Source organism: Girardinichthys multiradiatus, chromosome 11 (genome assembly GCF_021462225.1).
Source record: "Girardinichthys multiradiatus isolate DD_20200921_A chromosome 11, DD_fGirMul_XY1, whole genome shotgun sequence".
Taxonomy (NCBI): domain Eukaryota; kingdom Metazoa; phylum Chordata; class Actinopteri; order Cyprinodontiformes; family Goodeidae; genus Girardinichthys; species Girardinichthys multiradiatus.
Window position 1 is genome coordinate 27,351,816 of NC_061804.1, and position 18,691 is coordinate 27,370,506.

General features: G+C 40.9%; 1 protein-coding gene and 1 long non-coding RNA gene across 2 annotated transcripts; one reads left to right on the top strand and one right to left on the bottom strand.

Moving 5' to 3' along the window:
* Positions 1-2,552: 2,552 nt before the first annotated feature.
* LOC124876965 lies at positions 2,553-4,280 on the top strand. Its single transcript, XR_007040417.1, has 2 exons — positions 2,553-3,845; positions 3,934-4,280. It is a non-coding gene; the product is annotated as an uncharacterized LOC124876965 (long non-coding RNA).
* eral1 (Era-like 12S mitochondrial rRNA chaperone 1) lies at positions 3,869-18,127 on the bottom strand. Its single transcript, XM_047380035.1, has 11 exons — positions 17,884-18,127; positions 14,240-14,398; positions 13,965-14,092; positions 13,799-13,876; positions 13,665-13,711; positions 13,514-13,575; positions 13,289-13,401; positions 12,352-12,657; positions 10,891-11,040; positions 10,447-10,527; positions 3,869-5,525 (listed from the first exon to the last, which is right to left on the bottom strand). The coding sequence occupies exons 1-11, from the start codon at positions 17,987-17,989 to the stop codon at positions 5,403-5,405; spliced, it is 1,353 nt and encodes a 450-aa protein (XP_047235991.1). The 5' UTR covers positions 17,990-18,127; the 3' UTR covers positions 3,869-5,402.
* Positions 18,128-18,691: the final 564 nt, after the last annotated feature.

Sequence of the window (18,691 nt, forward strand, 5' to 3'; positions counted from 1 at the left end):
ATTGTGTCCTTGGGCAAGACACTTCACACGCCTTACCTGCTTATGGTGGTCAGAGGGCCCGGTGGTGCCAAATGTATGGCAGCCTCACTTCTGTCTGCAGCTGTGTCTACAATGTAGCTTCTGACTGTCAGTGTGTGGATGACTGATTATAGTGTGAAGCGCTTTGGGGTCCTCAGACTAGATAAAGCACTATACAGGTCCTTCTCAAAATATTAGCATATTGTGATAAAGTTCATTATTTTCCATAATGTAATGATGAAAATTTAACATTCATATATTTTAGATTCATTGCACACTAACTGAAATATTTCAGGTCTTTTATTGTCTTAATACGGATGATTTTGGCATACAGCTCATGAAAACCCAAAATTCCTATCTCACAAAATTAGCATATTTCATCCAACCAATAAAAGAAAAGTGTTTTTAATACAAAAAACTTCAACCTTCAAATAATCATGTACAGTTATGCACTCAATACGTGGTCGGGAATCCTTTTGCAGAAATGACTGCTTCAATGCGGCGTGGCATGGAGGCAATCAGCCTGTGGCACTGCTGAGGTCTTATGGAGGCCCAGGATGCTTCGATAGCGGCCTTTAGCTCATCCAGAGTGTTGGGTCTTGAGTCTCTCAACGTTCTCTTCACAATATCCCACAGATTCTCTATGGGGTTCAGGTCAGGAGAGTTGGCAGGCCAATTGAGCACAGTGATACCATGGTCAGTAAACCATTTACCAGTGGTTTTGGCACTGTGAGCAGGTGCCAGGTCGTGCTGAAAAATTAAATCTTCATCTCCATAAAGCTTTTCAGCAGATGGAAGCATGAAGTGCTCCAAAATCTCCTGATAGCTAGCTGCATTGACCCTGCCCTTGATAAAACACAGTGGACCAACACCAGCAGCTGACACGGCACCCCAGACCATCACTGACTGTGGGTACTTGACTCTGGACTTCTGGCATTTTGGCATTTCCTTCTCCCCAGTCTTCCTCCAGACTCTGGCACCTTGATTTCCGAATGACATGCAGAATTTGGTTTCATCTGAAAAAAGTACTTTGGACCACTGAGCAACAGTCCAGTGCTGCTTCTCTGTAGCCCAGGTCAGGAGCTTCTGCCGCTGTTTCTGGTTCAAAAGTGGCTTGACCTGGGGAATGCGGCACCTGTAGCCCATTTCCTGCACACGCCTGTGCACGGTGGCTCTGGATGTTTCTACTCCAGACTCAGTCCACTGCTTCCGCAGGTCCCCCAAGGTCTGGAATCGGCCCTTCTCCACAATCTTCCTCAGGGTCCGGTCACCTCTTCTCGTTGTGCAGCGTTTTCTGCCACACTTTTTCCTTCCCACAGACTTCCCACTGAGGTGCCTTGATACAGCACTCTGGGAACAGCCTATTCGTTCAGAAATTTCTTTCTGTGTCTTACCTTCCTGCTTGAGGGTGTCAATAGTGGCCTTCTGGACAGCAGTCAGGTCGGCAGTCTTACCCATGATTGGGGTTTTGAGTAATGAACCAGGCTGGGAGTTTTAAAGGCCTCAGGAATCTTTTGCAGGTGTTTAGAGTTAACTCGTTGATTCAGATGATTAGGTTCGTAGCTCGTTTAGAGACCCTTTTAATGATATGCTAATTTTGTGAGATAGGAATTTTGGGTTTTCATGAGCTGTTTGCCAAAATCATCCGTATTAAGACAATAAAAGACCTGAAATATTTCAGTTAGTGTGCAATGAATCTAAAATATATGAATGTTAAATTTTCATCATTACATTATGGAAAATAATGAACTTTATCACAATATGCTAATATTTTGAGAAGGACCTGTACAAGTACAAGGACCAACACAAATTAGTACCGTGAAATGGAAGGAAATAAAAGTCTGGACTGTTTTGCATGTATTTGTAAAAACAAGTCCAGTTTAAGGTCCCCTTGGTGAAACATGGTGGTGGCAGCATCATGTTGTGGGCATGCTTTTCTTAAGCAGGGACAAGGGACCTGGTCAGATTTAACAGGAAGATGAATAGAGCCAGGGCAATCCTGGAAGAGAAACATATACACGTTTATACTCCAAGAAGTGAAGCCTGCATGTATTCAGCTCTGCCAAGTCAACACTTTGAACAACCACCTTTCGCTGCAGTTACAGCTGCAAGTCTTGTGCGATTTGTCTATAGCAGCTTTGCACAAGTAGACTGAAAAGTTTGCAAATTCTTTTCTGCTCAGGTTCAGTTAAATTGCATGCTAAACATCAGTTTCCATGTCTTGCCACATTTTCAATTGGAGAATATGCAGGTACCAGGTCCTGCTGGAAAATAAAATCACCATCTCCATACAGCTCATCAGCAGAGGGAAGCATGAAGTGCTCTAGAACTTCCTGGTAGATGGTTGCGTTGACTGTGGACTTTAGAAAACCCAGCGGACCAACGCCAGCAGATGACATGGCACCACAAACCATCACTGACTGGGTTTTGAGTGCCTTGTTGCTGAAAAGCGCTATATAAATAAACTTGACTTGACTGACTGTGGAAACTTCACACTGGACTTCAAGCAACATGGATTCTGTGCCTCTCCACTCTTTCTTCAGACTCTGGGACCTTGATTTCCAAATAAAATGCAAATCTTACTTTAATCTGAGAAGCGAACTTTGGACCATTGAGTAACAGTCCAGTTCTTTTTCTGCATAGCCCAGGTAAGATGGATCTAATATTCGCTTGACACTAGAAATCCATGTGTATAATTTGTTTGAGCATTGTAACTCCTGAGGTGCTGACTCCAGCCTCAGTCCACTGCTTGTGACCTTTTCCTAGCACACTTTTTCCTTCCACTCAACTTCCTATGAATAGGTTTGGATTCAGCACACTGTGAACCAGGTTGTTTGGCAATGAGCTTTTGTGGCTTACCCTCCTTGTGGATGGTGTCAATGACTGTCCCCATGATCATGTCTGCCTGCTGACCCAGACTGAGACCATTTATTTGCTCAGTTTTGAGTTATTTAGCTGATTAGGGTGTGACACCATGAGTTTCCAATATTGAGCCTTTTAACAAAAATAAAAATTTTAGAGACACTGAATTTTGGGTTGTCATTATCTGTAAGCCAAATTCATCAGAAACAAGAAATTAAAAGGTTTGAAATATATATTTTATTTGTCTGATGAGTTCCTCGATCTTCATGATGCTGTTTGTTCTCGAATGTTCTCCAACAATCCTTTAAAGCCTTCAAAGAACAGTTGGATTTACACTGAGGGTATATCACTCAACTCATTTATAAGAAATTGATCAACTAAAAAACTGATAACTAGTTTCATCAAATATTATTTAGGGGTGTCAGAGTAAAGTCGGCTTAAGATTTATACATGTATTATTTAACTTACCTTTGACAGTTATGGCCTGGTTTGTGTTGATCTTTCGAATAAATACACTGACGTTTGTAGCTGCAATGTGCCAAAATCTATTGTGTACTGTAAAAATATGTAATGCATTCAGTAAACCACCGTTGTGTCTCCATAACTGACTGGACTGTGCACAAAAATAAAATTTTTATGTGATATCTCTGTATCAAACCTGTCTTGCGTTTACTTCGATTGACAAGTAAGCATTAAATGAGGAGAGAATAGAAATATAGTTGAACTAAAGACCATCTGGGTGTTGTAAAGAGGGTGTGGACCATTACTGGAATGTGGCAATCAGGTTAAGAGAAGATAAGGAGGAAAAAAGTTCTCTGGTTCAACCCAGATGTCATCACGGTATGCTAATGAGCTGAGGGGGGCCCTCTTTAAGTGTCGGAGCCCGACAGACAGGGCAGTTAGGAGATGTAGACCAGACGTCCATACCGTAATGAAGACATCTATCGACAACAACATGCAAACAGGTGAGAACAGCTCAGACAGGAGGTTAAAGGTTATTAACCATAATTTATTTATAGTTTTAAATCATTTTTATCTCAATTTTTGTTGCAGATTCCAAACAATCTGGGGACTAGCTGCATGATGGTTCTGTCTTGTGCCCTGGACAGGATATCATCTTATACTGTAAGTTTTTTAAAGAGACACTACAGTATAGATGATGTACTATCCAGGGTATCATTCCACCTCCGCTGGAGCCAGAGAAGACGTAGGCTGTAATGTTTGGAGGGCCGAACACACAACCGAGGGGGGCAGTTAAACCGTTACCATTACTGAGTTTTAGTAATGGTAAGGGTTCTACGGCCTTCACTCAATGTCATCGAAGGAAAGGACACACTCGTGTGTTGTGTTGTTAAATTCAAAGAAATAATGTCAAATAAAGATGATGGATGTCTCCCTTACATGAGTGCCTCTTTATTTGGAGAATCTGAGTTTAAAACATTACTCCAAGGATCTAAATGATTTTCCTGGTTTTAAACTGCATTTGGCTTGTCTAAGGCAGCAATCTTTGCTCTGTCGAATCAGTGGGTTACAGCTGCGTCAGTCCCTAAATCTGCAGAGCTTCAGGGACTGACAGCTTCTGAGAGTAACTCCCTCCCTCCCTGACTTCAGGGCACTAGCTGGTTATTCATGAAGATGGCCTGAACTGCTGAGTTAACCCACAGGCAGCAGGAATGAATCTAATCCCCATTATCTGACCCATTTTAGCATCAGGTTAGTGCTCCACTTTGCCATCCATTAGGGAGACAATGTAGCCCTCCGAGGCAGAGCTGGGCCAAAAGAGCAGAGCGAGTGAGCGATGGAGGGAGGGAGAAAAAAACAAGAAAGAGGAAAGCTGCAGAACAAAAAGTGATGGTCGCAGAAATGGATGGCTACACTTCAAAAGGCAGCAGAGAAGACTAACGTGATGAAGGTGGAGGGAACTGGGTTGGACGGTATATCAGGGACATGTGAGTGAACATGACGGTGCAGCTCTCGTCTTCAGTTTATCTACACTGCATTTTTGTGCCCGCCAAGGGAAAAAAAGCCCTGAGTGCCAAAGATAAAACGTTGGCCTTTTCACAGCCTGCCAAACCCGCTCAGCCATGAAGGAGCTGTCAAAGTCGTGTCAAAACATCCATTTGATGAGCCGCCGTGTCATGTTTGTTACCAAAAAGGTATCAGAGCTCGAAAATATGCCAATGCTTCAGCTGGGTTTATTCTGCTGCAACATTTAGATACGTCTGTTGTGTGTATGAAGTTTGGGCACCCCTCACTCTAAATGCAGTAACATATTCATGTAAACAGGTTAAAAAGTGGTTCCAGAACCAGAAATAAAACAGAAAATTGTCCTTTCCTCAGACAGGAGCCTGGTCATTGGCAGTTCTTGGACAGGAGACAGAGCATATGCTGCCTTCCGGCTCCATGTCAGACTCATGATGAGATCCTAACCTCTTTAACTGAAGCTCTGTCTTTTGAAGAGAAAAGAGTCACAACAGATCAGGCAGAATTGGCCCTGGTTTTACAGGATTCATCAGTCTTCGTCACTTCTCCATCTTAGCAGAGAGCTTCAGCCTTACGTTCCTCAGGTAGACCCTGCTGAGATCCTCCGCTGCCTCTCGGGCGATCCGCGCCACCATCTGGCCAGCTGTGCCGATCACCATCCTCTACAGACACAGGAAGTGAAACAACATGAGGGACCACAGATCAGAACGGGTTTTATTCCGTCCGGTTAAAACAGATTAATCTGACAAGTAAATGTTAAAACTCCTGTAAAACAAAACGTCAAATTAAGAGCTGGAATGCCCTTTATTGGGCACAATATTAGAATCATATTTCATATGTCATATTTATACCCCTGTTTTCCATGGGTATAAATATGACATGACACACAAGCACATTTCTTTTACTCAGTGAATATCTGGTCGCCATGCACAGGGAAAAATCTCCAAAGCTCATTGTTAGAGAACTGCTGCAAAGAGCAGCATCTTGTCTCCATAACAACCATTAACACTATTTAGATATTAATCATCATAAACTTAAACATGTAAAGTTTAGTACACTTTCCTGGGACTTCAACTGGAACTGTGCACCAGATTAAGCTTTGCCTTAACATTTCAGGTGGCTTTAAGGTTTAACAAAGGACAAAAATATGGGAAGAGCATGTGATGTATAGGTAATAATGCATGGCAACATGAACACTTTCAAACACCAGGAAACTCTGAATAAAAATCTGGCGGACCCCACCAGGAAACTGAAAATGTAGTCATCACTGAATCTTTCAACAGGATAATGATCCAAAACATCTGGCCAAATCAACACAGAAATGGTCTACTAGACACAAAACCAGCGTTCTTTCATGGCTGGTATAGCACCATATGGCTTGATTATCACTCATATACAGTGGGGAGAACACGTTTTTGATACACTGCAGATTTTGCAGGTTTTTCCACTTGCAAAGCATGTAGAAGTCTTTAATTTTTATCATAGGCACTCTTCAAGTGTTAGTAACCGAATCTAAAACAAAAATCTAGAAAATCACATTGTCTGATTTTTAAGTAATTATTTTACATTTTATTGCACAACATACAGGGGTTGGACAATGAAACTGAAACACCTGGTTTTAGACCACAATAATTCATTAGTATGGTGTAGGGCCTCCTTTTGCGGCCAATACAGCGTCAATTCGTCTTGGGAATGACATATACAAGTCCTGCACAGTGGTCAGAGGGATTTTAAGCCATTCTTCTTGCAGGATAGCAGCCAGGTCACTACGTGATACTGGTGGAGGAAAACGTTTCCTGACTCGCTCCTCCAAAACACCCCAAAGTGGCTCAATAATATTTAGATCTGGTGACTGTGCAGGCCATGGGAGATGTTCAACTTCACTTTCATGTTCATCAAACCAATCTTTCACCAGTCTTGCTGTGTGTATTGGTGCATTGTCATCCTGATACACGGCACCGCCTTCAGGATACAATGTTTGAACCATTGGATGCACATGGTCCTCAAGAATGGTTCGGTAGTCCTTGGTAGTGATGCGCCCATCTAGCACAAGTATTGGGCCAAGGGAATGCCATGATATGGCAGCCCAAACCATCACTGATCCACCCCCATGCTTCACTCTGGGCATGCAACAGTCTGGGTGGTACGCTTCTTTGGGGCTTCTCCAGACCGTAACTCTCCTGGATGTGGGGAAAACAGTAAAGGTGGACTCATCAGAGAACAATACATGTTTCACATTGTCCACAGCCCAAGATTTGCGCTCCTTGCACCATTGAAACCGACGTTTGGCATTGGCATGAGTGACCAAAGGTTTGGCTATAGCAGCCCAGCCGTGTATATTGACCTTGTGGAGCTCCTGACAGACTGTTCTGGTGGAAACAGGAGACTTGAGGTGCACATTTAATTCTGCCGTGATTTGGGCAGCCGTGGTTTTATGTTTTTTGGATACAATCCGGGTTAGAACCCGAACATCCCTTTCAGACAGCTTCCTCTTGCGTCCACAGTTAATCCTGTTGGATGTGGTTCGTCCTTCTTGGTGGTATGCTGACATTACCCTGGATACCGTGGCTCTTGATACATCACAAAGACTTGCTGTCTTGGTCACAGATGCGCCAGCAAGACGTGCACCAACAATTTGTCCTCTTTTGAACTCTGGTATGTCACCCATAATGTTGTGTGCATTTCAATATTTTGAGCAAAACTGTGCTCTTACCCTGCTAATTGAACCTTCACACTCTGCTCTTACTGGTGCAATGTGCAATCAATGAAGACTGGTTACCAGGCTGGTCCAATTTAGCCATGAAACCTCCCACACTAAAATGACAGGAGTTTCAGTTTCATTGTCCAACCCCTGTAAGTATTTGATCACCTAACATAATAATAATAATGATTACCTGTAGTAACTGCACCTGTTTGAACTCGTTATCTGTATAAAAGACACCTGTCCACACACTCAATCAATCAAACTCCAACCTCTCCACAATGACCAAGACCAGAGAGCTGTGTGAGGACATCAGGGATAAAATAGTAGACCTGCACAAGGCTGGGATGGTCTACAGGAAAATAGCCAAGCAGCTTGGTGAGAAGACAACAACTGTTGGAGCAATTATAAGAAAATGGAAGAAGTTCAAGATGATGGTCAATCTCCCTCAGTCTCGGGCTCCAAGCAAGAGCTCACCTCGTGGGGCACCAATGATCATGAGGAAGGTGAGGGATCAGCCCAGAACTACACGGCAGAACCTAGTCAATGACCCGAAGAGAGCTGGGACCACCGTCTTAAAGAAGACCATTAGTAACACACTACGCTGCCATGGATTAACATCCTGCAGCGCACACAAGGTCCCCCTGCTCAAGCCAGCACATCTCCAGGCCCATCTGAAGTTTGCCAATGACCATCTGGATGATCCAGAGGAGGAATGGGAGAAGGTCATGTGGTCTGAGACAAAAATGGAGCTTTTTGGTCTGAACTCCACTCGCCGTGTTTGGAGGAAGAAGGATGACTACAACCCCAAGAACACCGTCCCTACCGTGAAGCATGGAGGTGGAAACATCATCATCATCATGTCACATCGTTCTTTGGGGATGCTTTTCTGCAAAGAGGACAGAACGACTGCACCATATTGAGGGGAGGATGGATGGGACCATGTATCTGGAGATCTTAACCATCAACCTCCTTCCCTCAGTAAGAGCATGAAGATGGGTCGTGGCTGTTTTAGATTCCGTAACTCACAGTTGAAGAGTACTTATGGTAAAACCTAAACACTTCTACATGCTTTGCAAGTGGGAAAACCTGCAAAATCGGCAGTGTATCAAATACTTGTTCTCCCCACTGTATCATCTATACATACCTACATATACTTAACCTCAATTGCCTATTGCCCTGAATGTTACACGTTTTGTTGTTTGATAAAGTAAAACTTGCGGTATAATGAGTTTATATAATCTGATTGATTAGTCAGGCTGTGACCGGATTGTAGTTTACCAACAGTAGTTTTAACAGCTTTATCTTAGAAGAGTCATCTGTGGCGCTCCTTTACAGACCCCCATAACTGTTTGTGTCTCTTTCAACTGGAAGTATTGCCAAACAGCTGAATTTGTCTTTCCTGTAAAACAGGGAAGAGCATAGTAGCCTGATACAACCAGCTGACCAGCAGTGTGCAGCTACAGTCAGGGGAGGGGGAGCTCTGCGTTAAACTGCGCTCCGATCAGACAGGAAAAAACCCAGGTCACTCTGGTATCTTTTCTGGCATCTCATTAAAAAGACTTTAAACTGTAGGAACAGTGTGAGGAAACATTATTGCAGCTTAAAAACATAAATTTTTAGGACCTTATTACACCTTAGAACTGGTAACCAGCCCCTGGCTACTCCAGTCACATAATTAACTTTCTTCCATGGCTCTCTCAGTCCTATGATCTAAATCATGAAAGAAGACCCAAAGCATAGGTGAAGACCCAGAAGTCTAGATTATCTAGAGAGATCGTGCAAACAGGAATATGAAAAGATGCCTCTCTCTATATGCTCCAAACTAGTGATTTGTTTTAGAGGACTAAATGTTTTCCTATTGGAAAAAGGACACTGTACAAAGTACTGTCAGCAGGGATGCTAGCAATTGTGACCAACACTGTATATGAACTGTGTGTTCAGTGTCCATCCTGTGAGGTGCAGTACAAAAAACTGAAAAAATAGTTTGGTGTCAGAATTATTCAGAAACAAAGTTTAGAGCCTGATGGTCAGTCATCAGTTTGCAGACCTCCGCTCTGCATTCTCAATGACGTTTTTTCATTGCTTTCACAACTAATGCTGGAAAACAGTGTTGTTCTAAGTACCTCTTCTTGCAAGGGCAGCGGCCTTTAAACATCCAGCGCTACCGATGCATCTACAACTGCTCTTTCACATCTAATATGCACAGTCCAAAAAGGCTCCTTAAATATTTAGGAGCTAAAAATACAAGAAAAAACATGGAAGATACAAAAAAACGAAGCGATTCATTCATTCATCTGTGAGCCTCGACCTCAACTTCCTAAAATAATCACATTTCAGATTTTCTGTAACTAATTACTTTGACCTACAAAATAACGAAGGAACAAAGGAGAACAAGAGCTTTTCCAGCTGTTTTGGTATTGGCAGTCAAATGTCCATGTTTAAACGAATGCAACATTAACACGACTGACATTACAGGCTAACACTTTACCTTGTATGCTAAAATAAAACAAAATGAAGCATAACAATAATTGTTCTAAACAGAACGTCACATACACAGTTGTTAGGATAACCAATCTAACTCCAAAAGGCCACACATAAAGGTTAGACAGATGCTAACATCAGCATGCTTATGTGATGCTTGTCTGTAAACAGCGTGCAGCTGCACATTTTGACCTCATGATGTCACTGGGTGAAGAGCTTGAGCAAAGCCACAATCTCTGGCGTTTACACCAACCGGGACATTTGTAGCCACAGCTAATGATACGATGTATATACAGGCTAAACTGCAGGTAAACACATTAAGGTCCAACCAGCAAGTGGACATCCACCGTGGGCCTTCTAGCCACTATACAACTACACAGAAATGTGAAAGTACTTACCATGTGAGTTTCTTTCTTGGTGTACAGTTTCACAGAAATATCCAGCTCCCCATTTTCTCCTTCTTGCCAGAGTTCAATAGACTGAAAACAGAGACATCTTAAGAAATAAAACTATCTAAACTAACTTAAAAAAAAAGCAGCAGTGGTGTTAAAGAAATGGATTATAATGCTGATCAGAGGCTGTAAATATTTTTCCCATCGTGTTGCTTTTAAGGAGAAACTCCCTTTAGATGCGTTAGGTTATCACAAATATGTCAGAGGCAACAAACACAACAAATCAGATTTTAAATCTAAATGCCAAAACACAAGAAACAGCAGGGTAACTTAAATTACATGAAGAAAAATAACCTTCATTGTTGAAATGTGTATTTGTGTTTTAAATAGGCCACCACTTATAATCACATGTGATCCAGAACGCCCTCTCACACCTGTTACCTTACTCACCTGAGTCATTGAGTAGGGCACTTCCTGTGGCAGATACTCCAGCAGCTTTTCTCTGATGATGTTGGTGCAGACTTCCTCTGGACTCTGGTCTGTCAGGACCTCACTGTGGTACATCCAGGATCCTGGCTTCGCTGCAACTAGAAAGTAGTTCTGCAAGAACAAATACTATGAGACAACATATATTTGGGGACAGCAGTTCAGTTTAACATAACAAGTGTAAAGTGTATTTGTGATTGATGGCCGTGTACAGTGCTTCGAAAAGTCTGGACGCTTTTAAATTTAACACGTTACAAACACAAACTTCAAAGTATTTTTTGGGTTTTATGTGACAGCCCAGCACAAAGTAGCAGATAATTATGAAAGAGAAGGAAAACCATAAAAGGTTTTCAAAATTTTAAAACCGACATTGCAAATAACCGCTAACACACCATCCCCATGGTGTAACATGGTTGTGGCAGCATAATGCTTTGGGAATACTTGACTTTAACAGGGATACGGAAGCTGACCAGAGGGATGAAAGGAGCTAAATACAGAGCAATCCGAAAAGAAAACCTGTTAAAGGCTACGAAAGCCTTGAGCCTGGAGCGGAGGTTCTCCCTCCAACAGGACAACAACACATCCAGAGCTACAGTAAGATGGTTTAGAATCTGAGAATTTGTGAAAAGACTTGAAACCTGATGTTCACAGGTACTCCTTAACAAACCTGACTGAGCCTGACCTGTTTTGCACAGAAGAATGGATGTTCATAGCTGGTAGAGGCATAACCTAAAGACTTACAGCTGTAACTGCAGCAAAAAGTGAATGTACTGACTCAGCGGAGCTGAACACAAACACATTTTAACACTATTTGTAAAAGATTTTAAAAACCCTGTGTCTTTCTCCTTACACTTTACAATTACATACTACTTTGTGCTGGTCTCTCACATACAATCCTGATACAATAAGTGACTCTAACGTGACAAAAATAGAAAAGGTTTAGGAGGTATAAATACTTTTGCAGGGCACTGCAGGTGACAAATGACACAAAAACAGGGTTTAATTGCAGTTTTTCCTAAATGTTTCTGCACCTGATCCCTAAAATAACAGCAGAAAAGGCTCATGACCTCAGTTGGTTATCAGTTGAGTAACACTGATAGCAACTTACAATGAAAACACAAACACTATTAACCAATTTACCACTTTTATATATTAATAAGCACTCTTTTATTCTTGTCTAATATTTACAGCATAGATATGCTTTACTTTTTATCAATTTTGTCATTTAGTTTAATTTCTGAAGAGGATCTTATGACCCCATCCTCTGGGAACCACTGCATTTGGTTAATTACCTTAATGTACCCTTTTCCTGATATACTTTACAAAAGCAGGATAGCTAGCTAGCGTAGCTACTTGAAAGTTATTTTTAACACATTTTTTAAACACGCTAAATCTCCTTTCCTTTTGTGGCTGTAGACTGTTTACCTTCAGCGTCTCCACGTCCTCTCTGTCCACAGACGACAGCATGAAGACGTCCTTAAAGTGAGGCCAGCCTTGCTGACTCCTCAGCTCCTTCAGTTTCTCTCTGCTTAGCACAGATTTTGGCTTTGCACCATCCTCATATGCTGCAGTGTCCTCATCAGGAGATAACTCAGGAGTTCTCTCGGGTTTCTTCTGAGCCCATGGCGGCTTGATCACTGGCCTGACCCGCACTTTGCGCCCGTTCACCACCCCACATGTCAGCTGTGCTGTGATGTCCAGCAGTGTGTCCTTGGCCTTCACCAGGTCCACCTTAAATTCAGACAAACATTAGGAAACATGTTTGTTAGAGTGCCCATGAACGCATACCCATTTTTACTGTTTTGGGTTATGTTCAAGAAAAAGTTGGCTCTTCTGTATGGTAAATATTAAAAATGGATGAGAGAGGAATCATAGCAGAGCTGCAGGAGCCAAAAGGCTTGAAGCCAAGTGCCACATATTGGATTTGAGAAGCTAGAATGGAAAGTATGGCACACTGACAAAGATATAATAGATTGACCTTTTAATATCACTCATAAAACAGAGTTAGAGTAGAGAATGTGGGAAGTGCTTCTTTTAGTGGTTTCGTGGATAAATAAGAGATTTCCACAGATATTTTGAAGAAGCACAATGTCTAAACTCCTTTTGAATTTTCCACATTTTGTTAGTTCCCAACCACAAACTTTAATGCATTTTATTGACATATTAAGTGACAAAACAACACAAAGTAGCAGATAACTGTAGCGTTAAAGAAAACAATGAAACACAAACTAAGACTGCACATCATATTAAATACAGTATTACCGTACAACATGGTAGTGGTTGTGGCAGCATCGTGTGGTGATGTTTTTCTTTTACTTTACAACTAATCTGACTGAAAACATTTAAATATGGGAACGAATACCTTGTTGAGGACTAGGATGGCTGGGATCTGCGGATGCTGGGCCAGGCATTTCAGCACCTCAAAATCCAACCTTGAGCGCATCCATCTGTCTGATACGTCCACCATGACAACCACTAGAAATGCAAACAGTTCAGTTTGTACGCCTTTCAAATGTTTGCACCACCACTCACACTGAAACCTGCAGCTCAGGTCTGACTGATTAACAGCTCAGTAAACATCTCATACCCAGGTCAGCGTCTTGGACAGTGTTCCAGGGATCCACAAGCAATGATTTCTCCAGTTGGTGTCTGTGAAAAACAGAGGGTCCATTCATAAGATTAAAACATCAGAGACTAGAGACATTTAATAGCAACAAATAATTAAATACAAATTGCACCGTTTGGCCTTTGATGGTGTGGTGAGACCAGGGGTATCCAGCAAAATCTAAAAACAAAAAAAATAAAAAATGATTTGATACAGGCCTTTTCTTTTGAGCTGCATCACTCCCTTAATCTCTGATGAAGCTCTTACAATTTGTGTGTCAGTCTCTGTGAGGACGCCCAGCGCACGTGACCGAGTTGTATGAACTTTCTTGGACACAGCAAACACCTTAAAGCAATGAAGAAAGACTTGTGAGCACCGCCTCCTCCACAGTGAGATGAAACGATTGCAGCAAGCAGGTTGAAAAGACTAAGACCTTTCTGCCAAGGAGCTGATTGGACAGCGTGGACTTCCCCGCATTTGGAGCTCCAATTATAGCCACTTTCAACAACTTTGAGTCAGGAGGCTGATCAGGATGTTTCAGCAACAAAGAAACCTGTTCACCTTTAAAGACACAACACAAAAGAAGATAATTAGAGAGAAAATAAACCACATGTCAGATTGGTGACAGGATGACATCGGCACTTTTTGAAAATAAAGCCAGGCCTGCACAATCAGACCAGTAAATCTCTGAGGCAGCAGCCTGCTTACTGCTGTCTGGAGGAACTGAGGCTGGAAGGTGATAAATGCTACTGTCCGTCTCTGCTGCTTTGCCTTTCATCAGTTCGCTGAGAAATGCTTCGGATGTAATAAAACAGGCGGGAGTGAAGATGAATCCGTGCCTCCCTCCTTGGCTGCAAGCAGCATTTCCTGTTAAGACATATAATATCTCCGTGACTTTGATGCCCTTGCTAGAGCAAGATGACTGATTACACTTCTTAGATGCTAATTGATTTACCATATTATAATGATCTATTCACAAGTTCCTTGTCAAAAATGCCATTCCTAAAATTAATCAAAAACTTATTTTTGTAACGAAGTCGATGCTATGAACTTCACGAAGTTTTCAACGTTTCTCAAAATTTTCACGTAAAACGTGTCTTCCTCTTCCTGTGGGTCCTCCATTCAGGTTGTGCCACAGTGATCATCTCCCTCCTTTTCATCCTATCCACGACATTCTCCTCTGTCACACCCGCCCTCTGATTATCCTTAGTTACCAACCGTCTTCCTGGCCTGAGTCGACTTTCATTCCGCTTTGCCCCAGAGCATAACTCCACCTCCCCCAGCTCTCTTTACCCTGCTCCCCACTCTCACTACAGATCACAACATCATCTGCAAATATCATAATCCACGGGGACTCCGGACCTAGTCAGTCAACCTGTCTAACACTGCAACTAAGGACACTTTTGCACCATGGAAGTCCAGGGGATGCGTCTCGATTGGGTGGGAGATGCTGAAAAGTTTCCCACTTTCATTTGGTTTTATTACCTTTCACCCTGCACCTTTTAAAGAGGTCAAAACTGCATAGACAGTGTAATGCAGTTGCAATAAGGGGGCCCTGCTCGCCGAAACAATCACTGACCAAAGTAGGAAGAAAACAGGTAAAAGAAGGAACTCCATCTCCTTCAGCTGACTTGTTTGCATATTTAGGGTTTCCATTTCTACTTTGATTTTCCAACCCAACAGCTTTTTCACAAGAATGGTGCATGAGACAAGCAGGTTCATTTCCTCTCTTTGGCCCACTGGACAGTCCATATGCTTTCCCAGTGTCAGGGAGCAGCACCAGAGTTTTACCTGGAAGCAAACCAAGACCCTCATTTTCAGGTGGACCAGAATTCAGATTAGCTTTTCCACCTCCTCCAAACTAAGTAGACAATCCAAGCAAATAAACTCTGGTTCCTTTAAAGCAGACCAAACAGCTCTGTTGTGAAAGAGGCTCGGAGTTGATCCTTGACGTGGTTCCACCCCAATCTTAATGCCATCTGTCTACCACACACCTCGCCACTGTTTCACTTGTGAATTTCCTGCACCATCCCTAGATACTTCTCCACCAGCTGACTACATCATTTAGCATCAGAGTTCTTCTCTAGGTACAATTTCATGTGCTTTCTTTAGATCCACAAAAGCGATTCCTGGAACCTTCTGTATATCTCTAGATCACTGCTCAAAGGAAACACTGCATTTACACTGAATAACCAAACCAAATTCTCAGGTTTTCTTTTTTCTAATTAAGAATCATATTATTCCCTTTTCTACTTTATGTCTTACCTATACACTGTAAAAACCGACAGCCTCTTTAGGTTAAATCCACTTATTTTATCTCTTAAACTGCACCCGTTTTAATTAGGTTTTTTTTGCAAAGAAAGTAAGTTTATGTGTTTTCCATTGTTTAGCTTAAAGCTGTAAATTATCCTGACTGTTTTTAAGAGACATAACATTTATCACAGACAGCAAAACTTTGATAGTCAACAAACTTTTTATCAAAAAAGATATGAAAAAAAAAGTCATTTTGATTAAATCTATGATAGTTTATTAAATATATGCTTAACTGCATCAACAAAAGGCATGGATCTGTCTGAATTTTCATACAATTAAACAAAAACCAAACTGAGATTCTTGTTTTTCAACATGAGATGCAGAAGACAAATACAAGTGCATTTGAATTAATAGCAAACCTTCAGCGAGTTCATAATAGCGCTTCCAGAGTTTCACCGCACGCAGGAAAGAGGGTTCCCCATTTTCAGTAAGATCCATATACAATTAATTTTAAGATTTAATTATGTTTTCAAATGTATCCATGGCCTCCCCCAGATCATCTAGATGTTTGAGGTCATCTAAAGGTAATCTCCTGGTTAAACCAAAGGTCCAAATGAGAAATGAGGCTGCTTTTATGCTTCAAGCTCAGAAACTCTCTCTCACAGTGTTTCAGTATTGTTGATTCTTTAAAAACTTGTTAAAATGGTCCTAAAAGGTACTTTTGCTTGAAATGTATTTTCATGTCAATAAATTATAGTCTGGTTCTATATTTGTTGTTTGGTTTTATCGTTTATAACACATCTTTTACCTCTATTACACTTACATCTTATTGTAAAGCACTTTTAACCATTTCTGTGAACAGATGGCCATTTATCTATGATGAATTGTATTTGATGTTTTATTTTTCTGTTCTTTTTTTCTAATTTTTGTTGTTTTAAGGTGGTGGGGGGTCTGCACAGCATTTAGACAAACACCGCTTTAAAAATTTGCAATAATTCTATTACAATTATTCCTTTTATTGTATGAAAAATTCATCCTGTTTCAAAAAAAAATAAGTTGCAAATACATTTCCTTGCTTTTTGTAAATCCCTTATTATTTCTAATACTTTACTCTAACCTAAGTTAAAATATACTGTAGCTTCTCAGAGATAAGAATGTTAATCCAGTCTATTTGCCTTGTGTGCAGATCTTTCCCTTCTTCACTTTAAGTTACGTGCCTCAACTGAACACTTTTTCAAATTAGTTAAAATGCACTGATGTGCATAAATACCACTGTTTAAAGAGCAAACTCTTCATACTTAAACGTGTCAAAGATTTACCCCCCTTCAAAAATTGACTTTAAAAAAAAATTACTTGGTCACATTGCTGAGTGAACGGATCTAAAATTCAGGCCATTATTTACTTATTCTGAATTTTTCTTTTTCCAAAAATTAAAACATACTTTATTTCTAAAAACATTCAGACTGAAGTTAAATATGTATAAAAGGGCAATATACTAATAAAAGGTAGTTTAAACAAGAACAAAAAAAAATTCAAGATTCATTTAAAAAAAGAAAACAACAACACTGTATGGGTTATTGGCTTCATTTTTTAAACAAACCAATAAATATATAAGAAAATTGAACTACATCACAGTCAATCCATTCTGAAATTTCAATTCCACACAGAAAGTTAAAATTGGGTCAAGATAAACCATGAAAACTAACACAAAGAGCTTAATTTTGCATTAGTCCAGCAGTAATTATGATAGCAGCAAAATACTAATGTTTAAAAATAGTGTCTTTATTTATAAACAACAGAAGGCTCTGTGATTATTGTACATAGACTACAAAAATGTAACTAGGTAACTATTGAACAGTAAACCCTTTTTCTTTTTTATTCCAAGTCTTTTACTTAAACCTCTATATTTAAACCTATATAATGACTGGGATCCTACCAGTCTGCCTGTTAATATCCCAGTCAACATTAAAACTTCAGTGTGGGTTTATTAAGCTAAAGGTCACATTATTACACCTGATGACTTGCTTTGATAACCCCCAGGTATGAGTCCCTGCTTTACCAGCCTCAGATAAATGAGCAGCAGAAAGCTATACACTGACCCGCAGCGAGAAGGCATGACGCACTTTCCTGCCGAGCAGACCCGACCAGCCGCCCGGAGAGGACGGCTCCGTTTCTGAGCAGACGTCCACACACCCTGAGAGCCATGAGGTTGCTAAACCCGAAACTGTTGGACTTCAGACAATAAAATACCAAATACAGTTACAGAATGAGCCACTTGTTTATATTCACATTGCCTAAAGGGTGACACCATGTTGCTTTAACCAACGACAAGCCCTTTCCGTTTTTGAGGAGCGTCCGTAGTAATCTCTGGGAAGGCTACACCGCCCCCTAACGATCATCTTGTTAATTTCATCGTCTTACTTCTGCAACACTGAAAGACTTTGCTGTCAAATATGTTTTCCAGTTAGGAATCCCTGCTTAAATGGCATGCACGGTTTCCAGGGGTGTCGAAAGGAAATAAGACTGTAGTAATTCTAGCTTGCATGCAATATATTTGTATCTACAAAATCCAGTAGGACTAGAGCCTTTTCTTTAATACAAAATGTTATTGTATTCTTTAAATGAATTAGGCATAACTTAATAAATCCACACCACCAAGGAAACAAATAAATAAGCCAATATAAATTATTTGGAACATAACTGAAACAATGTTAATTACATGCCATTTTCTTGATTCTTAAAGAAAACTTAAGAAAAAATAAGATCCATCATTTATACTAACATATCCAGGAGCATATTGTCTGTTGTCAACAGGCACTGCAAATCCTCCGTTTTTATTTCTGCCATCCTAACAATGACAGAAAAGTCTAAGTCTGGAAGGCATCCCTGCAGCCATATCTCGATGAC

Bases quoted from the DNA above. Each gene is read 5' to 3' on its own strand.
- eral1 (XM_047380035.1), bottom strand. From the start codon at position 17,989: ATGGCTCTCAGGGTGTGTGGACGTCTGCTCAGAAACGGAGCCGTCCTC. The intron at 14,399-17,883 runs GTCAGTGTATAG...ATGTCTTAACAG, and splicing joins GTCATGCCTTCTCGCTGCGG to GAAATGCTGCTTGCAGCCAA. The intron at 5,526-10,446 runs GTAAGTACTTTC...CTGTGTCTGTAG, and splicing joins CCAAGAAAGAAACTCACATG to AGGATGGTGATCGGCACAGC.